This window comes from Equus caballus, chromosome 13 (assembly GCF_041296265.1).
Source record: "Equus caballus isolate H_3958 breed thoroughbred chromosome 13, TB-T2T, whole genome shotgun sequence".
Lineage (NCBI taxonomy): Eukaryota > Metazoa > Chordata > Mammalia > Perissodactyla > Equidae > Equus > Equus caballus.
The window spans coordinates 31671095-31695246 of NC_091696.1; the positions used below are offsets into that span (position 1 = coordinate 31671095).

The following is a 24152-nucleotide window of genomic DNA, read 5'->3' on the forward strand; positions in this document are numbered from 1 at the left end:
GCCTGTTCCGCTTCTCGGCGGCCCGATGTTTGCCAGTTTGGATCCCGGGTGCGGACATGGCACCGCTTGGCAAAAAGCCATGCTGTGGTAGGCATCCCACATATAAAATAGAGGAAGATGGGCATGGATGTTAGCTCAGGGCCAGTCTTCCTCAGCAAAAAGAAGGAGCATTGGCAGTAGTTATCTCAGGGCTAATCTTCCTCAAAAAAGAAGAAAAGAATTCAGACTGTTCCAGATCCTAGGCCCTGTGATGTATGAAACTTACTCAGTCTCATAATAGCTCAAAATGATTCTAGTTGCCTTTCTGAGGTCTTCTCTAATTTTATTCATAAATCATCTCATGGACTGATAGAAAACTCAGGGCTGGGAGCAAATTCTTAGCTGGGTTTAAACCAGAGGTGGCCCACGGGCGGGCAGAGGGCTGGATCTGGCTTGCAGATGTTGGTTTGTGTGGCCTTCCATGCATTGGCCACGTACTTTGCAGCAGTTGCCGGTTAGCTTCACATCAAATTCATGATTTCTGGCATTTATGAGAGTGTCCAAAGCCCTAGTCTGTTGGGCTCTCTTTCTCACAAGGGAGCAGGTGCCCCGTCGGTGGCAGTGCACTCCAGTTCAGCACAGTCCCCACCATACCCAAATGTCTGGTGACCCGACAGATGTCATTTGGTTACGTCATCTTCCTGGCCCCTGTGGGCAGTTGAGTTTGCAACCCTGGGGCCAAAAGGCTTCATCTGGTTCCTGAGGACAGACCCTGTCCTTGCTCCCAGCCCTTGGGTTTCCCAACACAGTGTTGCTCTCGTGTTTGGCAGGGTTAAAGTGCCCCAGCCTCCAGCACCTCAAGGGGAGGCCGAAGAAGAAAGCCAAGGAAAAGAGGGCCCGAGCGGATCAGGGGACTCTCCATCAGACGCTTCCTCTAAACCAGAAAGTGGACGGATGAAAAAAGCTGATAAGAAAATGGGCGTAACCCAGCTTAAAAATTATAAGCCTGTTGTAGGTAAAAAGCAGCTTCTTGTGAATGTCTCATTGTTGTCTTCTGTTGTTTATATGATGATGTTTGAGTCACTTGTTCTATATTTGAGCACTGGGCTGCAGTCAGAGGAGCGGGTCTGAATCATTGGCTGGGTCGTGCGGGGCTGGTCACGTGACTTCTGCCAGCATCAATTTCCCTATCTGCAAAATGGGGGATGATTCAAGGCTTCGTTAACGAGTTTGAGTGTTCACAGAATTTTCCCAGAGTTAGGTCTCTAACAGGGCTGCCCTGCCCCATCCCCAAGTGCAGATGGCAGGGTAGGCAAGTGCAGATGGCAGGGCTTTCCACTCAAGGCGCATCACTCCTCTCCTGGCCACAGATGTGCCAGTTGGTGGAGGAGGGCAAAGGTCACTTGCCAGGGCCTGGACCTCTGTCAAGGAGAAAATGTCCTGGTATAGGACACAGCAGCCCTGGGGCTTCCAAGCAGGAGATGTCCTCTGTGTGACTTCCCTTTCTGAGGGCTCCAGTCATGCATGTGGCCTTTACTCTCAAGGCTTCACTGTTGGAAAGTACAGACTGAAGGAGAAACACAAGCGGGAGTATGTGCAGCTGAACGGCACGTGCACTTGAGTAGACGAAAGGCAGTGAGCATGGTCCTCAAATGGGTGAGACGTTGGGGTGGAGGAGGGGTCTTCTGGCACCGTCCTTGCTGCCCTGTTCCTATGTCTCCCTTGTCTCTCCCCTGTCCTCTCTCACTGGGAAAGCCAAGGAACACTTTATTTATATCAACAAGGAAATGAGCTACTTTAAAAGAACCTAGATTTGGGGATGTTTTTCACAGTCCCCATCAAGCTGGGAGTCCTTGCACGGTCGTCCTTCAGACCCTTCAGGGGAGCTCCCTTAGCCGTTACACTCTGGTTCGTCTCCTGTGCTCCCCTCCTTGCTTGCTGCACCCCATCACTCCAGCCTCCTGGCCCCTCCTCAGGTGTACCAGGCACACGCTCATCTCAGGCCCCTTGCCTTTGCCCCAGGATGCACGTCCCCGGGTATCTGGATGGCTTGCTCCCTCACCAACTCAAGGGCTTCACTCAAGGCCTCTCCCCAGTGAGGCCTTTCCTGGCCTCTGTGTGAAATTGCAGCCCTCCTCCCCACTTCCTTTCTTTATTTGCTGTACTAGCTCTTTCCATATGAGGTATTATTTTAGGTATTTTGTTATTGTCTGCCCTTTCCCACTGGAAGGTAAGTTCCATGAGAGTAAGAACATTTGCTGTCTCCTTGGCATCTGGGACATAGTGGCACTCAATAGTTTTTTAATGAATTGAATCTGGGGTTTTTCAAGCACTGTCCTTCCCCTTTCTTGCCTCAGTCCCTGGACTTGGGCGTTCTCTAGGGTTTCTGCCCAAAATGCCTCGCCTGCGGATGGTCCACAGGTTTCTGTGGTACCTGATCTATGGGCACCCTGCTAGCAAAACGGTGGAAAAACTGGGCCTCAGCAGTGAAAGAAGAACGGGAAAGCAGGAGCCGAGCAGGATGGGAGCCCAGTCCTCCTCTAGAAGTGATTTGGAGGCCTCCTCTGAAGCCCCACCCAAGGACAACCAAGATGGAGCCAGCCGGGAGGCTGAAGTGGAGCTTGCCACGGAGACAGGTAAGATGCCCCAGGGCAGGCAAGCCACAGTGGGATCCAGAGGAGAATCACAATAATTCCTTGTCCTTATCATTTGGACTGGCTGAATCCCCACACTGCCTTGATCAAAATAAAGACATAATCCAAACTTCCTGAACCTCTGGGCTTCCTGCCTACCAAGTAGGATTACCCTAGTTTGTGGTGAGAGGAAATAAAGACCTACTGGGAGATGATATCACTATCATGACTTGGACCCTGTCTCTGATTTTCTCCTAGTGTACGTGGATGAAGCCTCATGGACGCGCTACATCCCTCCTATCCCAGTCCACAGGGACTTTGGCTTCGGCTGGGCTCTCGTTAGTGACATTCTCCTCTGCCTGCCCCTCTCCATCTTTGTCCAGATTGTGCAAGTCAGCTACAAGGTACTGGCAACTTCCTGGCTGTTACGAGGGCTGGTCCCTCAGCTCCAGGCTGGAGAACCTTTACACTGAACCTGGTCAAGGGAAAATACTTCAAGACTTCCAGTTGCCTGCATGGATGGATGGATACATGTATAGATGTATAAGATGGATGGCTGGATGGATGGCTGGCTAGCTGCATGGATGGATGGATAGGGCAAATGGATGGATAGGATGGATGGATGGTCAGTTAAGGGAAATACTTCAAAGACTTGTTCTTCTAGATGGATGGATGGATGGATAGATTGTTGATTGGTTGTTGGGTCAAGGGAAATACTTCAAAGACTTGTTCTTCTGGATGGATGAATAGATAGATAAACAGATAGATAAATAATAGATTGGATGGATGGGTGGTTGGTGGGTCAAGGAAAATATTTCAAAGACTTGTTCTTCCAGATACAGTCAATAAGCAGACAGATATACAAAAGACAACTATTACATAACAGTAAAATATGTTTTTAGAAATTTGGTAAATATAGAAAAAAGGAGAAAACAGAAATTATCGTAGAAATTACCCATAACTTCATCACTCAGAGAGATATCACTGCTAGTGGTTTTGGTACATTTTCTTCTAGTCCTTTTTTCCTATACTGTGTTTGTGTGTACATACGTGTGTGTGTGTATGTGAAAGCTCCCTTTTTTAAAATTGAATTGAGGCTATGCTCTATTTGCTCTTTTTATCTGTTCTTTCCACTGAATGATATATTGTATTTTCCACATCAAATTTTAAATTGATATTAAGTAAATTCATAGTATTTCTTCTTATGCACATACCCTAATTTATTTAACCAGTACTCTATAAAGTTCCAGTTTCTTGTGTTATAAATGGCATGTTGATGAATATCTTTTGGGAGACATGTTTGAGGGAAGCTCCAAACTTTTTCCTTTAGAGTAAGGATAGAAGTGCAATCACTGGCTTCGAAGGAGATGAGCGTTCTTCTTCTTTCTTTTTAATATAAATATATTCCCATATTGTCCCCCAGAAATGTTTTAGCAATTTGTATTTCCACCAACAGTATATGAGGGCACCTGTTTATTGCACCAGCAGTGTGGCAGATGGGCTGGAAGGGAGGGGTGATGAGACTGAAAGCAGAGATGTTGGAGGTTTTGGAGGCAGGAAGGAGGGGGCCTGTCACCATGGGGCCGATGGGCGGATTCAAATAGACGGCAGCCCAGAAAGTGGTGGTGACTGCTTTTTCATGATTCTTGCAATTCACCCTGGCCTTGAGGGTGAGCTGAACCTGAAAATCACCTCTTAGGTAGACAACCTTGAGGAGTTTCTGAATGACCCTCTGAGGAAGCACACGCTGATCCGCTTTCTCCCCAGGCCCGTCCGGCAGCAGCTTCTGTACAAGAGGTGAGGTCCCTGAAATTGGCGCAGAGTGACCGAGGGTCCCAGCAAGCCCCTTGAAGTTAGGGTTCTGAATAATCGTTCACCGGGAAGAGGGAAGGTTTCTGCCTTCCAAGTTGTAAAGACTTGGTTTTCATTAATGCAGCCACCTATGAGCCTTCTGGATCAAGCACAGGGCCAAATGCAGTGTGGGCTGGTACACTTCAGTACTGGATTTCAAGGTTCTTTTAAAGTAAAATCTGCCAATAAAGACTGCAGTTTGGAGTGTTTTTTTCCTTTTGTCTCTTTTACTTTCTAAACCAAACCCCTGGTGTAGGATCGCTGCTCTATTGCCTTCACTGGGTTCTGGGAGGGGTGATTCTGGGGCTCAGTGCAGGGCAGGTCTGAGCCAGTCCTCCAGGGCCCCCCAGGTGGAAAAGGGGAGAATAGGCGAGTTGCATCCCTCGCCCCAGATGCAGACCCCCTGATGATGCTGAGTGTGCTGTGACTGCAACCTGCCACTCCCCCGTTTTGCAGACGTTACATCTTTTCGGTGGTGGAGAACTTTCAGAAGCTGTGCTACATGGGGCTACTGCAGTTTGGTCCCACAGAAAAGTTTCAGGATAAAGATCAGGTAACATCTTTCAAGCCCACATGAAGGTAGTCCTGCTGTTAACCACTGTTTCCCGCCAGCTGACCCGATGCTGATTCTGAGGTCCTCTCCTCGCTCCATCCAATGTCTCTCTTGCAGGTCTTTATTTTCTTGAAGAAGAATGCTGTCATTGTTGACACCACCATCTGTGACCCACATTACAACCTCGCCCACAGCAGCCGGCCCTTTGAAAAGCGTCTTTATGTCCTGAACTCAATGCAGGATGTGGAAAACTATTGGTTTGATCTGCAGTGCGTCTGCCTCAATACCCCGCTAGGTATCGTCTGTCTTTGCTGGACCTCAGTGTCTTCCCTCTGTGCTGTGTGATAACTGGAAGATAGAGCTAGAGGAGACTAGAACTCGCCCAGCCTTGTAGTTTTCAGAGTGCTCCCCGAGGCCTAGAGTGTCCTCGGGGCTCCCTTAGAAAGGAGCGGGGTAGGCCTTGAATGGGGAGGACTCCTAACCCTCACCCCCCGCTGGGCCCGAGCAGTTCCACTTTTGTCTTTCTTCATTTGTTCCTTCAGTAGGTATTTACTGAACTCCTTGTGTGGCATTTTTGATGCCTGACCATGCATGCAGCACTGAGACTGCCGTGCTTGTGGAGAAGACACACAGCACAGAGAGAGATCCAGAATGTGATAGGTGCTGTGGAGGAAATACACTGGGTGATGAGTTGAGCATATTTTAATGGGGTGGTCAGGAGCAGCCCTTCTGAGGAGGCGTTTGAGCTGCATTCTAAAGGATGAGGTCCAGCCAGCCATGCCCAGAGCTGGGGAGGAGCATTCCAGCAGGGAGAACAGCAAGTGCATAGGCGCCGAGTGGTGTTGGAGAAACAAGAGGCCAGCACAGGTGGCAGGGAGAGTGGCAACCGAGAGCCAAACTCTGGGGGCCTTGAAGGACCTGGTGGAGTTTGGTTTTGTTCTAAGAGCAAGGAGCAACAAGGTCACTTAGGTCTTTCAAAGCTCTCCCTGGCTGCTCTGTGGAGAACGGACTGCGGGGCACGAGAGTAGAAGCAGGGAGGCTGTGACTGTGTCCAAAAGAGGTGACAGTAAAGGACGGGAGCAGGTTGGAAGATTTTTGGAGGAAGAACTGGCCAGACCTGCCAGTGGGCTGGATGATTTGGGCTTTTGGGTAAGGCCTTTGCTTGTGTTGTTTTCCTCTCTCTGGGGTGTCCCCTGACCCACGTTCCCTTTGCAGATAACCACTGCTACTTTAACCATCTCCTCTTTGAGAAAACCTTGCCAGCACCTTTACAGTTGTCTGATTTCATTCTGTGAATTCCTTGGGCGCAGGACATTCAGCTTCCATCCCAGGGTGTCTCAAAGTACCTGGTACACAATTGATGTCCCGTAAACGTTTATCAAATGAATGGAGGGTTTGTGGAAGGCTGTAGGCCCTCCAGTTCAGTGTTCTTCCCCCTAGGCCAGTTTCCAACTGGTCTTTTCTTGCCACTTCCACCGGAAGAAAAAGGATGCTGCGTTTAATTTGCACCTGGGAGAAGAATCTTAATTTTCTTCCTCCTGTCACAGAGGTGAAAGATCAGAATCACACTTTGATTTTTGCAAAGCACAAATCACATATGTATTTATAATTGCTTAATGCCAGCAGGGTAATGAGCAGTTGTATAGAACCTTTAATGGGTCCAGACAGATATTAGAAGAGTGTTTCATAGAATCCCCTGGCATTCAGTAGTAAGCTGGGCTTTTACCGTTTTAGATTTTTAAAGTGCCCCAATTCCCCTGCATCTTGTACCTAGATAAAAATTTGCAAACCAATGTGTTATTTGCACCGAAGTTTTTCAGGCTTGGCAACTGGTGAATTTCCATCTCTTGTAGTGTTCCTGAGCAGAAATGTAGAAGGCTTATTGAGTCTGTTAATCAGGCAGTGATTGTCCCTTCAGTCAACAAACATTTGAGGGGGTTCTGCCTCAAGGACTGAGGGAAAAGCATCCTATAATTCCACGTGAGCATCCCTTAAAGCAGGGGCTCCCAGAACGTGAATGTGCACAGCGTCACCTGGGAGCCTGTTGAAATAAATGTGGATTCCTGGGCCCAGCCCAGAGACTTGAGTTCAGCAGACCTGGGGGTAGCCCAAATCTGCGTTTCTAGCAAGCAGCTCGTTGGTCCACATGAAAAGCATTGCCTTAAGTTCTCTTAGGTTCAACTGTCCATTCAAACGGATGACCTTGGGCAAGATCTTTGTAACCTCTGAGGCTCACTTTCTTCATTTTTAAACTGGGAACACCACCGTCTTATGGGGCTGAGGCAAAGACGTCTGTGGAAAGCTCCAGCTGAGGGCCCAGAGCATGACCTCCCCACTGCCCCTCGTCCCCCCCCCCCCCAGGCCTAAGCTCCAGCTGAGTGTGTTCTAAGGGGGTCTCTGATAGTCTGCAAATCATAACCTTCCTTTGCTTTACTCAAGCGATGGTTTTAGTAGTATTTTATGTTTTCTTGCAAGAAATGTGATTTTCTTTATTGTGGAACAACTAAAAGTAATTTCTCAAATTAACGTACTTCTTGGGCACTCAGGAAACATCTGGCTGCTCTTGGAGCCCAGTGAGTCTAGGGAACCTGTGACACTGTGTCGAACTATCTGCCCAGATCCCTCCAGCCCTGACCCCTCCACCAGCACCAAGTGCAGTCACTTTCACTTTTCGCTCCTCTGTGCTGGCACATGGGGACTCCACAGGCTTACCCCAGGGAGGAAGGCACAGTGTTCTTTTCTCGTGACTCCTCAAGCCTGTTGGCCTCTCTGCTTGCCTTCTCTCCTTGATAGAGTTCAGCCTGCGGCAGACTCTTTTCTTGGGTTCGCCCACCAGGGTTTTAACTCTCTTCCTTCTGCTCCCGCTGACACCCTGTTAAAAGGCGTTTTGTACAAAGAGGTTCTGCCAGTTTCAGACCCTCTCCTCTAGTTGGCGGAGCCTAGTCACAGAACGGAGTCCACTCTTCTCTTGCCACCCAGCAGCACACTGTGGCCTACCAGAACCGCAGCAGGAAGACACCACCAGTGGAGCTTGTGTATGGTTTTCTAGGTGTGGTGCGCTACCCGCGTGTCAGGAAGAACAGTCCAGATCAGGGCAGTGATGAGGAGGGCAGTCTGCAGAAGGAGCAGGAGAGCGCCATCGACAAGCACACTCTGGAGCGCAAGGGTGCCATGATGGAGTACACCACGTGCGTCCCCGTCCCTCACCGCGCCCCCGTCCCTCAGGGTGCTGGCCCCACTGCAGGGCGGTGGGGGTCCTCGTCCCAGACTCCAGCTCCTCCATGTCATGCGTTGGATGTCAGACCTGGAGGGCCCAAGTCTCTGGTGCAGAGGCTGCAAGTTAGTGGCCATGGGCCATATCTGGCTCCAGCCATACTTTAGTTAGCCCAACATATTATTAGAAAAGAATGAATTAGTTGCCAAAATTCAAAAATTGGGATTTTTACATAAAAATCTGGGTTTTTCACAAGTTCTTCACTTCTACCTGTCAGGTGTTTTTCTAGGAAGGTATAATTTAGTTATTAAAAATGTCCCCACCCACTCCATGGGCGCTCCTTTCAGTTCCCGAGGAAGGCTCTTTTTCTGTTTATTTCCCATTTCTCAGGGGCAGCCGTGAGGTCGTGGATGAAGGCGTGATCCCCGGAGATGGTCTGGGTGCTGCTGGGCTCGATTCCAGTTTCTATGGACACCTAAAGCGCAACTGGATCTGGACCAGCTATATCATCAACAATGCCAAAAGGGTGGGCACCCACACCTGGACCACCACGTTGGGGGCTGCCATCACTCCTTCTCCTCTCTCCTGGCTCACAGTTTCTGAATTGGTCAAACCAAAATTTACCAGAGGCACAAATATTTACTTCCATGTGTATTGCAGGTGTGTCAGGCCCTTTCAATATCTGCCTGGCCTTTTTATTTTTCAGTGGATTCTAACTTACTCTGTGATGTGGACAGATATTCCTTTTTAAAGAAGGAATGGAAAGTCTACGAGACAGAGGTCATAGAGGAAGGAGTACATGTGCAGTGAGAAAGTGGCTAGGCAGGAGAACCCCACCTCTGAGGCACGCTGGGCCGGCTTCCTGGCGGTCACTGCACAGCCATCCTCAGCTTCTTCCTCAGAGACTTGCACACCTCAGCACACTGGTCGCCCTGGGCTCCTGGGGCTTCCTGGGAGCTTCATTCCAGTGATGTCCTTGTCTTTTAGGAGAACAGCACTTCAGAGAATGGGCTCACAGTGAGGCTCCAGACGTTTCTGTCCAAACGCCCATTGCCCCTTGGTGCTGGAGGTACGTTTCCTGGGGGTTCGCCCCAGAAATAGACCTGGTCCCAGCTTGGGGCTAACACGACCACTCCATGTTTAATCTGGCTTCTGGCCTTTACAGAGCTCATCTTGAAACAGTTATCTCCTGTGCTTATTTCTAGGCAATGGCAGGTTGAATTTCTGGGGAGAAGCCAGAGCAGGATTTGAGCTCTGTTCTGACAGGGCAGAGCAGTTTGTGGTTGACCGAGAGCCCACGCTGGACAGGAACCGAAGAGTGAGGGGTGGGAGAAGCCAGAAGCGGAAGCGGCTGAAGAAGGACCCTGGAAAGAAGAACAAGAAAAAGAAAAAAGGTTCCGTGGTGATCGTGTGCATGTACTAGGCCTCCGTGGTGATCGTGTGCATGTACTAGGCCTCCATGGTGATCGTGTGCATGTACTAGGCCTCCGTGGTGATCGTGTGCCTTTGCTGGGCTTTGTCTGCACGTCCAGCTCGGAGATGCAGTCTCACTGCCCCAGACCTGAGCTGTGCCCTCATTCTTGGGGCTCCATTTCCCTCCATTTGTGGTGCTAACTCTGTGTAACTGCTGTTTTATTCTCCCAGCTAGCAGACTGAGAGATCCTTGGACTTCTTATATGCTTCCCCTGCCTTCTCTGTCTTTGTATTCTATAGAGCCTTTTGACTTAGTAACTCCCTCCTTAGTTCAAATTTCTAATTTCATCTCAACTGAAAAATCCTTAGTAAATTCCTCATCTCAACGAGCCAAAATCCTGTTTTTTTTTGGTTTATCTTTTGATATCTGCATTTATGCTAATCAGGCCAAAGTTCAAAGTTATGTTTATTTTTAAATTAGAGGAAAGACAGGAGTCGTTTAAGCCTACAGACTCTTCAGATCTAATGAGCCCCTTGTGTGTGGTGCCTGTTAGATTGCCACTTTGGCTTCTTCCTCTGGGCAGTATTTATAGAGAAGGAGGGCAGCGAGGGGACCAGTGTCTATTTTTTAAACCACTTTTGTATCCTCTAAGTGGTCTGTGTGTTTTAACCACGATCTGATAGCTACAGCTTTTTCAGATGAAGACAGTGTTTCAACAGGAAGCTGTTTTCAGTGGTTCGCTTGGCTGGTGTTCACAAAAAATAGCCTTGCGTCTATTGAGACGGCCCCTAAGTGTAGCCCATCCACATATGTGTGCTATCAGTTTGCCTCACAAAGACCTGAATTCATTACAAGGTAAAATGTGGTGCTGCTCTACTCTAATCCCAGTGTTCTTCCTCTACTCTTCTTAGTGAGTGGGAGAAACTCACTAAGCAGTCTTTTGGAATTGGCAGTAGCATATGGTGCCTACCTCATGAAACTGCCATCATTGTCTCCCCTGAGGGGAGCAGACCTTGGAAAACCTAGTGGTTAAGAACTCAGGTTCGACTCCTGAGTCTGCTACTTTATAGGCTGCGTGACTTTGGGCAAGCTACTCTATTTTGCTATGTTTCAGATTCCTTAACTACAAAGTGGGGATAATAACTTTATCCTTCTCGTAGGGTTGCTGCAAAGTATTTTTTAATTTTGAGGCAGTATAGGTAAAAGCTGAAACCAGTTACTTGGCACATATTCCATAAATATTCCATAATGTTAGCAACTGTTACTATTTATTTAGCAGCTACTTTGTACCAGGCGCTGCACGAGGTGTTTTATACCAGTCTCATTCAATCCTCAAAGCAGCCCTGTAGGGGGCCTTGTTGTCCCCACAGCGCCCCAGAGTTTACACAGTGTCTCTAAGGTCACAGGGCAGAGGAATGAAGGGGGTGCGCTCATTTGCAGACATGCCCTGAGCACGGTCCATAGCTTCTGTGCAAGGTGCCTTCAAAGGGCTGAGCGCCACTGTAAGAAAGATTGGAGATTGGCGGGTAACTAACAAGACGCTGCATTTAGGCTGCCCAGGCTGTCACTGTGAAATTTGACCAAAGAGAAATGATGAAAGGGGTAAAAAAAATCCATCAGGAAGGGCTGAGTCTTTTGTGCTTCGTTCACATGGCTTCCGACACAGTAAGATTCTGATAACTGATCCCCTTGGTCACATCTAACCAGCTGGGCAGGGACCCTTCCCCTCTTCAGAGTCCAACTCCCAGCCAGTAGTTAGAGGCTCCCTCTGTTCTCCCCCTGGTGTTCTTAGAAGAGCTCCCAGAAGAAAAAAGCAAAAAGCTGCGTTACCACGACGAGGCTGACCAGAGCGCCCTGCAGAGGATGACCCGGCTGCGTGTCACCTGGTCCATGCAGGAGGACGGGCTGCTCATTCTCTGCCGGATTGCCAGCAACATCCTCAACACCAAGGTACTGGCAGCCCCCACCCTCCACCCCACCCCCGCTCCTTGCCAGCCTCCAGCCTGCTGATTGGCTTGTCCCTCTTGGGGGAGCTCGTTCCTGTCTGACCTGCACAGGGAGGCTCATCTCATCTCCTCCACTTGCCCACTGGGAAAAGCATTTCCCAGGATCCTGCACATTAATACCAGTCCTGTTTTTGTACATTTCTTTCCAGCCTTCGGCTGATACATATCAAGCTTTGCCTAGCTGCGGGCAAAAGAGCTCAGAGCCGTTCTCTCTCCCCACCAGGAATCTAACCCTTTCCTACTCCCCCGCCCCTCGTCTGCCTGAAATCTCCTATTTATCTTTCCGTAACTGCTTATTATCTCTGGAAGGGCTTCATTGATCCTGCCAAGTGGAAGGAATTACTGTGTTCTTTCTCCGTCCCTTGGACATAGACTTTTCACGCTGCTTCTGTTGCTCTGGCACCTCTCAGCTCACTGGAGTGGCTGCTTCTCAAGGCAAAAGACTCTTATTTGTTTTCATAGTTGCAGCCCTTAGCATGGTGCCTACCACACAGTGATCACTTGGTTGGTGTTTACTGAATCAGTGAGGAATGGTGACGTGGCCTCGGCCTGGCTCCCCAGCTTTCTCATGGTTCGCTCCCCTGCCTTCTGTGCCACAGGTGCCCACACTCGTGTATCCTCCCAGCCTGTGTCCCTGAAACACCAGCAGGCAGGGAGGGACTTGCTCCCCATCTAGCAGACTCTTCCTCTTTCCTCTGACGTCACAGCCTCCAAGAAGGTTCCACAGCCCAAGTCAGAGTTCATCTTCTCACCACATTTCCAAAGCAGTGTTACTGACTCCTAGTCTGTCTGTTCTTACCCTTTGTGCTGTTCTGATCTTCTCAGTTTGCAGCAAGGCATGGGGAGAGCAATACAGGTGGGCAGTTGTCCAGTCAAGCCTGGTTCACAGAAGCCCCCAGGAGAATGAGCTCTGCCATCATCCAGTCTAGGGCCCCTGCCAGGTAGTGATACCCAAGTAGAGTAGATGAGGCAGCTTCCGAAGAGCCCCACTGGGTTTCCTGTTCTCAACCATACCAGCCAAGAGAAACCCACTTACAGGTCCTGAGCCTGGGATGTTCTTTGCCTGCAGGCTCATTGGATCTCTTTTCTTGACCGTTTTCCCAGATTTTCTCACTCCTAAGCCCTTTTCCTAAATTCCAACCCTGTCCCTTCTCCAGAGAAGAGCCTGAAGGTGATGAGTTGCCATCCCCAGTTCCCATTGCCTGCCTCTACAGTGACTTTTTCATCACAACACTATGGGAGGGGTGTACCTCCCTCCACGCATCCTTGGTGCAGCTGGAGAAGCCAGGAGAGTCCTGCATGGTTCAGGGTCAACGGACCCTCCCCTCCTCACTTGAACCTACACCGTATTCTTGGGCCACCTTGTTTTGGGGGCTATTAGAAAATAGCCTTGTCATCAAGCCTCTTCCTTATCTTGCCTCTGCCTTCCTGCGTGTGTTGACTGCAACATTCTCTTAAGTCTGCTAATTTAGTGCATTCTGTTTCCACTAGTATAACATACAGGCATGGTACACAGAATATTTCTGAGCATACGTAATGTATAATGAAGCCTGTAAAACCTAACTAAACACATTTTATATTCTCGTATTCTACCCTAACATATTGCCCTTTCAGTCAATAGTACCTGACACTCTCTGAGCACCTCTGTTACTTGTCAAAAGACACTCTTCCCATGGAACTTTGAGGATTTATCTTATTCTTCTCTGCCCAGTGCCTCACTCAGCGCCAGGCCTGTAGCTGGTGCCCAGTAAAGGTGACCGAGTGACCGTGTGAGGGGCAGTTTAGAGTATCGTTGAGGAAAGGGGCTCCACAGGATGTATTTTTCCAACTGCTTTATCTTAGGGACCCATAACATGGGCTCTGAGGATACTGATTTTCCGTCTTGGCTCTGTGTTTGATCCAGGTGAAGGGCCCATTTGTCCCCTGGCAGGTCGTGCGGGACATTTTGCATTCAACCTTTGAAGAGTCTTTGGACAAGACATCACATTCAGTCGGACGGAGATCTCGCTACATAGTCAAAAACCCACAAGGCTATCTGAACTATAAGTAAGCTTTATTTGAAGTTTCATGACCCCAGGACAAGGTGATTCCATTGCTCAGGTTCATTCTTTTCTCTTCTTTCATCCCTTTTTTTTTTTTATACATCTTTTTTTTTTTTTAGATTTTTTTTTTTTCCTTTTTCTCCCCAAAGCCGCCTAGTACATAGTTGTATATTCTTCGTTGTGGATCCCTCTAGTTGTGGCATGTAGGACACTGCCTCAGCGTGGTTTGATGAGCAGTGCTGTGTCTGCACCCAGGATTCGAATCAACGAAACACTGGGCCGCCTGCAGCGGAGCGCACGAACTTAACCACTCGGCCACGGGGCCAGCCCCTTTACTTAGAAGTCTGGTGTAAAAGCCAGATAGGGCACTCTGAGCTGTCCAGTTGTACACTGATAGTCTGTCCAAGCGTTAGAGTTTGTTAGTCAGATTGTCCTTGATTTTTGGAGGGCTGGGCATGATTCTGGGCTTTTTCACATGCAGGGTATTGTTTAGACTTTAGAACAGCCGTGTGAAGTAGATGCTATTATCCTTTGTTACAGATAAAGAAATGGAGGCTAAATGGGCTAGGTGACTTCCTGGGCTATCACATCTGTAGCATGTGGTGAAGGCAGAGGCATCTGCTGCTTGTCACTACTGTGTTTAGCACTCCAGAGCAGCTCTTGATATCTCCATGTTAGTGGCCCATCACATAGCTCACTCCGGGAAGAAGCTAGACAGGACCACGGTCAGTGGACCAAATGCACTCAGCTGTGTCCTCAGTAGAGCTGGGTGTTCCCTGAGTGTTTCCTGACCATGACCTGGTTTGTGTGGGATGGCAGCTGGCTGGGAGTCGCAAAGCATGGCCCTTGTGGTTTGTCTGTTGCCAGCGAGGCTGCTCCACTCATCTCCTTCTCACAGGGCTAGGACATAAAGCCATCGCCAGCCTCGTCAGACTCCTCCTACAACTCCTCTACAGGCTTGGGTGTGAGTGGGGAGGACCAGAGAGCATCCAAGTGGTGTAGGGAGGTGCCCAAGTAGAGCAGCCAACATAAGAGTGGGGCTAGGAGGGGACACATGGCAGGGTTGGGAAGAACCACCTCCATCAACTGATCATTCAGGCCATGGGTCAGTAGGAGAGCGTGGCTCCAGGTTGATTCTGAGCCATGGGCTTCTGCTGTTAGCCACATTGTAGAGAGGAATCGGCCCAGCCTTGGATGGTGTAGGAAACTCAACTCTAGCTAGAGTTTCTCAACCTTAGCACCATGGACATCTGGGGCCAGAGGATTCTTTCTGGTGGGGGCTGTCCTGTGCGCTGTAGGATGTTTAGCAGCATCCCTGTCTCTACCCATTGGATACCAGTAGCATACTCCGCCCTCATTGTGACAACCAAAAATGTCTTCATCAGTCCCTTGGGGGTGCCCAGTCACCCCAGTTGAGAACCACTGGGTTACACATACCAGGTGGTCTTCCTATGTGAAGCCACTTTCCCTTGTGCATAGAACTTTTCTGTCTGAAAGGGCTGTGATTACCCAGTCCCAACTCCTCTTTTTTCAGAGTGGAAACAGGCCCAGAAAGAGGATATGAGTTGGCTAGGGTGAAAGTAAGTTGGCAGTGAAGTGAAGTCTGGACCTTGGGCTTCCTGGGCCCCATGTGATGCTCCTCCTCTTGTCCTGCAGCAGCTAGCGGGGAGCACAAGGGGGCTGCAGGGTCAGCAGGCCGGGGACTCCATCTTCACTGCACTTCGGAGCTGTGGAAACTGGGACGGGGTGTCTGTCACTCAGAAGCTGTTTCCTCACCTGTGAACAGGATGATAATACCAATAATAACCATACCCGCTCCAGCCATCGGCACATGTGTGGCCTCGAGGACCCCTTCACCTTACCAAGCTATCAAATGGACTGCCAGTCTCTACCTTGCAAGCTCGTTATGCAGGGTGAAGTGCCCAGCTCCTAGGAGCCCAGCATATGCTGTTGTCTTTCCCTCCAGTTCCTTTTGGGCAGGTCAGGCTCTCCTTATATCATAGAGATAGGAAGATTCATGGAGTGGACAAGTAGTGCCTTGGAGGAGACTAGAGCTCTTAATAAACACCAGTGCCTGTATAATATTTTTAAATTTACAGTATATTTTCACATAGATTGTCTCATTTGGTCCTAATCAACTTCCTGTGAGGGGCAGGTGGGAGTTACTGTTCTCAGTTTACACATGAAGGACAGAACTCAGAGAAGGCAAGGTATGAAATGAGAGCAGTAACAGACATGGCTTGGATCAGGTTTGGCTGAGCCCAAATCCTTCCTTTCTAAAAGCTATACCCAACAGGTATATAAGTAAATCATACTTCATGGTTAGGCAAAGCCATAAGTGTTAGAATAGAAATCTTCTGATGGTTCTGAATGGAGACAGCACTACAATCCCAAGACTTCATTTGGTCGTCTCTTTCTGCAGGGTTTGCCTAGCCGAGGTGTACCAAGACAAGGCACTTGTTGGAGAGTTCATGAATCGAAAATGTGACTATGAAGATCCAAAGGTAAGCCCCATGTGGTTGTTGGGTTCAGCCTGCTCTAAAGGCAGGGGTTTCTACGTTCTTGTCTGGTCCTCTTGGTCCCATGGTACCTCTGCCATCCTTACAAACATGGATTTCTTTTTTTTTTTTTTTAAAGATTGGCACCTGAGCTAACAACTGTTGCCATCTTTTTTTTTTTCCTGCTTTATCTCCCAAACCCCTCCGTACATAGTTATATATCTTAGTTGTGGGTCCTTGTAGTTGTGGCAGGTGGGATGCCGCCTCAACGTGACCTGACAAGCAGTGCCATGTTCGCGCCCAGGATCCAAACCCTGAGCCACCGCAGCAGAGCACGCGAACTTAACCACTCGGCCGTGGGGCCAGCCCCCAAACATGGATTTCTTTTCTGCTCGTTTGGGAAATTGACTTGTCAATTCTTTGGCTCATTTGATCTGGCTCCAACATCAGTTTTCAAAGACAATTAGAATTTGACATGCTGATGTGCCTTGGGCCTATTTTGTTAAGAAAATAGGGCAGCTCTTCAGAAATTACAAACGGCTAGACTTCCTGAAAAGCTTACAGATAGGGTATGTGTTTTCTCTCTGAGTTTTCTGTCCTGGTGGGGCTGGGACAGTAACCAACAAGGAAGGAAGCTGTCTTTCAGACCCAGACTTCTCTTCCCTTTGGCTCAGAGTCCACTCGTCCCTCGCTTTTTGAGCTAACACTGGTCTGCGCTGCGTGTGTGTCAGGACTTGCACCAGCCAAAGCCAATCAAAATGGAGATCCAGGCCTTCCCTCAGGGAGCCATGGGCCATGGGGCAGGCAGAGAAGTAAATGGGCACCGCAGAGCAGTACGGCCACCCTGAGAGAGGAAGGCATAGGCCATAGAGGTCACGGACGGAATATCAGGAGTGCGTTTGATGCAGGTAACAGAAAAACAACTTAACGGGCTTACAGCTGCATTATCCCATGTGCCAAACAGCCTGGAGGTAGGCAGTCCCAGGCCATTGTAGCAAAGTGGAGATGTCATCAAGGACCCAGGTTCATATTGTCACTTCACTCGCAGTCCCTGGTGGTCAGCTGTCCATCCTCGTGCCAGTCACCTCAAGGTTGCCAGTTGACTGCTGGAGCTCAGGTCTTCACAGCGGAATCCCAGGGCAGGAAGAAGTAGGGAGAGGGGCTGCGCTGGGCCCACCGAGCCCTTGTATCATAGAGGGCACAGCCTTTCCTAGGAGCCCCTGAGCTTGCCATCATCCACTTAGACTTGTTCTGACTCATCCTGGGGTGCTCGGCATGCTTCCCCCAAACCAAGTGGGGGCTGGTTCTGCTACTAAGAAGGAACAGGATGAAGAACGTGGGCGACCAACAGCATCTACTCCAGAGGGGTTTTCAAAGGTGTCGGCACTGAACCCAGATTCAAAGATGGGGGACCAGCTGAGGCCAAGGCAGTGAAAGCAGGGGAGTGAGGTGGCCTGTGGGCACGGTGTGGGGCAGCCACAGTGAGGTGCAGCAGACAAGGAGTGTGAATTCTGTGTTGGACACCAAATGACGTAGTCAGTTTGCTGGCTGCACCATGGAAGACGAACTGGAAGTATGAGACTGGAGGCAGCGGGGAAGTGAGGAGCTATGCTGTGATCTGGGTCTGGACCGGGAGGGTCGGAGTGCAGGTGTAGATGAGGGGACCAGTTTGGGGTCCACAGTTGTGTGTGGGGTTGGAGAAGAGGAAGGAGGGGGACTCACACAGGGTGAGCCAGGGAGGAACAGACCTGGGAGGAGGGCAGTGACAGGAGCGCAGGCCTGCTGACCGGAGGCGTGCCAGGGGTGTTCTGGGGACTGGGTGGGACATGTTTGGGTCTCCCCACCTGGGGCTCGGGAGAGAGAGCTGGCGGGGCAGGTGTCAGGCTGTTGGCGTGCTGGTGCCTTATGGGCACCAGGTGCTCCAAATCCCTGTGCATGGCCGTGAGCAAGTGTCTCCTTCCTGTGTGGACTCGGGGGGCTGTGGAGGCAGGATGGCTGAGGAGGCGGCCCTTCTCAGTCGGGGTTCCTGGGAGCATGCTGCCCCGGGAGTTGGTTACGAGATTTTCCTTAATGTCTCTTAGCGAAACCTCCCTTCAGGGCGAGAAAGAGCTTAACATTTCACTCTCTCATGTTAAAAGGTTTGTGCCAGCGAGTTTAAAGAATTCGTGGAGAAGCTGAAAGAGAAGTTCAGTTCAGCCCTGAGGAATCCCAATCTTGAAATCCCAGACACACTCCAGGAGCTGTTTGCCAGGTAAGCTTTTCCTGGGGAGGTTTTGTGTGATCCTTGAGGGACAGAAGGAAAAGTCACTGGCTGGGACCACCACAGGGGTCTCCTCTGGCCTTGGAGCTAACCCTACTGTCCCTCCTGACTCTGGACCACCTCATCTCCTCTCATGGCGACTGGAAAATGGGAGGCCACCACCGTCCCCACACGCCGCCAGGCGCTCCCGTCCCCTCTTTGCCTGAGGCCCTGCTGCTGACTCAGTTCAGGCCTTCTCAGGTGGCTGGTGTGCTTTTGCCAAAATGGCTCATTGGACATATGAGGAAACTCCAAGCTGGAGGTAACTTACCCAAGGTCACGGTGCCTGTGAACAGTAGGCCAGGGTTTGACCTTCGGTGGCTTTGACTCCAGAGCCCCAGCTCTTCCCAGCTTAGCCACTTGATGTCTTGAAGAACATGCTTGGGTTTGAGCACAGAAACTGTGAAATTTTAAAATCCTGAGTCCTGTAAACCAGGCTGTTTCCTCTGCTTAATCCACACGTGAAACTCTTCTCTTCACCATCCTCATCAAAAAGTCCCTCTAGCCACTCTATTCCTGAATTCTTCCTATGAAGAGATGACATTCATCATCACTTTCTGTCTGTGAGCTGTGCAGTACCTTTGCCGTTAGCCCTCTGTGTTTTAGTTGATCTCATTCTTTCATTCATCCAACAAATAATTTATGTGGTGCCTGCTGTTCCAGGCCTAAGGAGCCATTTGAAGTCATTTTCAGAGCTGACACCCTTTAGCTATTTTTGGGGTTTGGGTTTTGGTTTTGCAATAAACTATTGCCCAGAATTCCCAAATGGCATGGTTTACATTCAGTCTTAAAAATGTTTCAAAAGTCCTATTTACCTGTCTGTAATTTGTATCCTCACATATTTTTGATTTAGTTTTGAAAGAAGACAGTGGAAAGATTTTTAAAGGAGACTTCGTGAACCATTTAGAAGAAAGAAAATAATTGCAGTTTTAACAGTTTAACACCAAATTTGATCTTGAGCATTCTGGCAAGAAAGGCAAAAAAGAAGAGAGTTCCAAATATTTCCTTGTTTGACTAAAAATAGTTCACTTGTTTTTCTGAAAAGGTACTTTTTCTTGCTACTAAATTTTAGGAAGAATTTACTACTGCAAAGATGAATTTTGAATTTAGTTTTATAGAAACCAGTGTCTTACAAATAAATGGCCATGCTTTTTAAAAAGTCACTTCTACGATTTATTCTTGTATTTATTTGCTTGATATGAACACAATGAAACAACATTACATGAAGCTCAAAAATAAAGATGGGGAAATAATCTGTGATCCCAACACCTAACACAGGTACTCCCTGTGGGGGTTCCTTCCAGTCTTCTTTCTTGTGCTTGTTTTTAGTCATAATAAGCCCATAATTTTATATCCTCCTCCCTTGACAATTAACAGTAGTTCCCTGCCAGTTAGCCTTTTTCCATGTTGCTTCATAATTGTCAGTAAAGGAACATTCCTCATTTTCTCAACACTCATTTTCTTTAACATACTCATTTGATGGGCAGAACATGGCATTTTCCTATTTTAATTTACATGAACATGTTTGAATTTTAGTGAGTTTAACATTTTTTTCAACATTTTAGCTGGTAAGTGGCATCCTGAGCAAGCAGCAGCTTGGTTAGTGACAGTCTGCCATGTTGCATTGACATGCTCTTCTTCTGTTTCTTATATAGATACCGAGTTTTGGCGATTGGAGATGAAAAGGATCAACTCAGTAAAGAGGATGAACTTAATAGGCAAGTACTGACATACTGGGTGCATTTTCCTCAGCGGCTTAATTGAGTTGCCTACAGCCTAGCACAGACAGGCGTCATCTAGAGCCAAATCTAGCCTGCCACCTGATTTTGTAAATAAAGTTTTATTGGAACACAGCCATACCCATCCTATGCATCCGCTATGCTCCTTTCTTGCTGTAACGTCAGAGCTGAGTGGTTGCAACAGAGACCACATAGCTCATGAAGACTAAAATTATTTATTATCTGGACCTTTACAGGAAAAATTTGCCAACCCCTAACCTTGCATACCACTGGCCTAGCCTTAAGATGGGTTGTGGAGGGCCGGCCCTGTAGCCGAGTGGTTAAGTTTGCGCGCTCTGCTTCAGTGGCCTAGGGTTTCACCAGTTCGAATCCTGGGCACGGACATGGCACTGCTCATCAAGCCACGCTGAGGTGGCGTCCCACATACCACAACTAGAAGGACCCACAACTGAAAATAGACAACTGTGTACTGGGGGGCTTTGGAGAGAAAAAAGAAAAATAAAATCTTTAAAAAAAAAAAGATGGGTTGTATAAAGGGTTTGAACTCCCAGCCCATGAGCTTTCTAAGCAAAACTCTGATTAGAAAGCTCAGCTTTTTTTTTTCCATCTTGGATAATCACATACTCAGTTTGATTTTAGCTCTGTATTTCACTGAGAATCCTATTCTCTTTGAAGAAAGACTTATTTAAAATTGGATGAAGAGAAAATATAAGCACCAACCACATTTGTTAGTTGTTATGCAGACTCATCTCCAGGTTCCAACACCCTTGCCCACTGGACTGTAACTGTTTTGCTGCCAAAACTGACCAGTTAGTAAGGCTGGAAAAGCATCATTTATTTTGTCTTGGTTTAGGAATAGTTTTGGCATTCATGTCACTTTTGTGAGTTTGAAAACTTTTTTTAAATGAGAACTGTATCTACCTAAGATGAGTGATGTCCTGTGGCTCATGGCCTCGTGTTGCTCTGCCTCCCACCCTCTCTTTTCCAGCGTGGATGACATCCACTTCCTGGTGCTCCAGAACCTGATCCAGAGCACACTGGCCCTCTCGGACAGTCAGATGAAGTCCTGCCAGTCATTTCAGGTGGGTATCGGAGACCTAGCATCAGCTTGGCAGTAGCCCTCTGGGACTTGGGGCCCTTCAGAGGCCAAAGCTGTGTGAAGTTTTTGCTTGTTCTCCTCTCAGCTGTGGGATTTCAGGGGGCCTGAGTTCCCCTGAGACTCTGGCCCTCACTTTCATCTTTGAAGTGTGGGCACAGGATCAGGGATCTCCAAAATCCCTCCCAGTGCCGAGGTTCTGAGGCTTATGTTTAAGGCAGAAAATTAGGCAGAAGAGGAAATGAGACATGACAAAAGAACTGAGAATGTAATTGAGCTATACAGCAGATCTTTTTAAGGTGCAACTTAAAAACACCAGCATATTTTGACTGTTAGAGATCACTGCATGAGAAGCTGGCTTCTGCGGGCCGTGAGTCTTATGCATCTCCTGAGAATTTATTAGAATAGTAATGTTGGGGCCGGCCTGGTGGCACAGCGGTTAAGTTCGCACGTTCTGCTTCTTGGCGGCCCGGGGTTCGCTGGTTCAGAGCCTGGGTACAGACATGGCACCGCTTGGTACGCCATGCTGTGGTAGGCATCCCATGTATAAAGTAAAGGAAGATGGGCACGGATGTTAGCTCAGGGCCAAGCTTCCTCAGCAAAAAAGAAGAGGACTGGCATTAGTTAACCTCAGGGCTAATCTGCCTCAAAAAAAAAAAAAGAACTGTAATGCTGCTCTCTTGTGGCTGAATGAGAATGAAAGAGGAAGGCAAATCTCATTTAACCCTATACTGAGACTGGGCAGGTGGTGGTATTAATACTCTTTTACAAATATGGAAACTTGAGGTTCAGAGAAATTAAAAAAACGTGTGCCCAAGATTACACAGCTCGTTCATCAAACCTGAGCCCGCATGGCTCCACAGCCCCACAAGGGAAGTCCTAAGAGGGATGTGCTCCCCAAGCCAGTGCTCCCTCATTTTTAATAATCACCAAAGTGTATTCCAAGTAGAACCTATCTACTTTTGTGTTTAATCTCTAAACCTAAAATTCAGCACCTGTGGCTTACATTGCCAAATCAACCCAGTTTGGAACGTGAGAAAAAAATAAGAAAACAAAGGGCTGGTGTCATTTCTAATCCCACTGGTCTGTTTACATGGAACGTCTGAGAATCCACTGGAGAGATGTTTAGCGTGTGGACGCCAGGCCCCACCCTAGAGACTGCAGTCAAGAATGGAGGGCGTGGGACCCTGACAAGGGCCTGCTGCCTGTCCCAGGGTTCTGATGAAGGTCTGGGCCGCCTTGGGAAAACACTGGTGTAGACGCAGCTTGGGCAGGGCAAATGTTTCCTAGTCGGGTACTTGTTACTTTTGGCCACAAGGGAGGTGAGGAGGGCTGGGGGGAAATGGGGCTATTTAAGGAAAACAATTGGCCAGGTTTAAATACAGTGCTTCAGCCATCACCTTGGCCCAAGTCTTTTTATAGCAATGGCCAAGCCTCTGCAAACCCAAGACCGAGAGTTAATTCTCTCTCTTTTCTTTTTAATTTTTTGTATTGAGGTCACATTGGTTTATAACATAAAAATTTCAGGTGTACATCATTATATTTTGGCTTCTGTATAGACTGCATTGTGTTCACTACCAAAAGTCTAGTTGCCATCTGTCACCATACACATGTGCCCCTTACCCTGTTTGCCTCCCCTGACCCCCTTTCCCTCTGGTAACCACCAGTCTGTTCTCTGTATCCATGTGTTTGTTTTTTTATCTTCCACCTATAACTGAAATCATACAATAATTGTCTTTCTCCATCTGACTTATTTTGCTTAGCATAACACCCTCAAGGTCCATCCATGCTGTTGCAAATGGCAAGATTCCGTCCTTTTTTATGTCTGGGTAGTATTCCATTGTGTATACGTACTACATCTTCTTTATCCATTTGTCCACTGGCAGACACTTAGGTTGCTTCCACGTCTTGGCTATTGTGAATATGCTGCAATGAACTAGAGGTATGAAATCAACATACAAAAATCAGTTGTGTTTCTATATACCAACAACGAACTATCAGAAAGAGAAATCAGGGGCCAGCCCCGTGGCATAGCAGTTAAGTCCTGCATGCTCCATATCGGCATCCCAGGTTTGTGAGTTCAGATCCCAGGTGTGAACCTACACCCTTTGTCAAACCATGCTGTGGTGGTGACCCATGTACAAAATAGAGGAAGACTGGCACTGGTGTTAGCCCAGAGCTAATCTTCCTAAGCAAAGAAAAAAAAAAAGAGGAAGATTGGCAACAAATGTTAGAGCAAGTCTTCCTCACCAAAAAAAAAGAAAGAGAAATAAGAATACAATCTCATTTACAATCGCAACAAAAAGAATAAAATACCTATGAATAAATTTAAACAAGGAGGTGAAAGACCTGTACACTGAAAACTTTAAGACATTATTGAAAGAAATTAAAAAAGACACAAAGAAATGGAGAGATGTTCTATGCTAATGGAGTGGAAGAATTAACGTAGTTAAAATGTCCATATTACCTAAAACAATCTACAGATTCAGTGCAATCCCAATCAGAATCCCAGCAACATTTTTCACAGAAATATAACACGAGTCCTAGAATTTATACGGAACAACAAAAGACCCCAAATAGCCAAAGCAATCCTGAGAAAAAAGAACAGGTCTGGAGGTATCATATCCCCTGATTTCAAAATATACTCCAAAGCTACAGTAATCAAAACAGCATGGTACTGGCACAAAAACAGACACACAGGTCAATGGAACAGAATTGAGAGCCCAGAAATAAAACCACACGTCTATGGACAACGAATCTTTGACAAGGGAGCCAAGAACATAAATGTTGTACAATAAATGGCGTTGGGAAGACTGGACAGTGACATG

General features: G+C 48.0%; 1 protein-coding gene across 1 annotated transcript in view; it reads left to right on the forward strand.

Annotated features, from left to right (window-relative positions):
* The window catches only part of GTF3C1 (general transcription factor IIIC subunit 1), a 79613-nt gene that overhangs the window by 41552 nt on the left and 13909 nt on the right, over window positions 1-24152 (forward strand). The window contains exons 14-29 of the mRNA XM_023616077.2: window positions 810-994; window positions 2337-2615; window positions 2871-3016; window positions 4312-4409; window positions 4920-5016; window positions 5134-5311; window positions 8066-8204; window positions 8621-8756; window positions 9218-9299; window positions 9436-9624; window positions 11437-11594; window positions 13554-13696; window positions 16115-16196; window positions 18329-18441; window positions 20145-20207; window positions 21217-21310. Of these exons, the coding sequence (XP_023471845.2) occupies window positions 810-994; window positions 2337-2615; window positions 2871-3016; window positions 4312-4409; window positions 4920-5016; window positions 5134-5311; window positions 8066-8204; window positions 8621-8756; window positions 9218-9299; window positions 9436-9624; window positions 11437-11594; window positions 13554-13696; window positions 16115-16196; window positions 18329-18441; window positions 20145-20207; window positions 21217-21310 (2182 nt within the window). The remainder of the gene's footprint in view (window positions 1-809; window positions 995-2336; window positions 2616-2870; window positions 3017-4311; window positions 4410-4919; window positions 5017-5133; window positions 5312-8065; window positions 8205-8620; window positions 8757-9217; window positions 9300-9435; window positions 9625-11436; window positions 11595-13553; window positions 13697-16114; window positions 16197-18328; window positions 18442-20144; window positions 20208-21216; window positions 21311-24152) is intronic.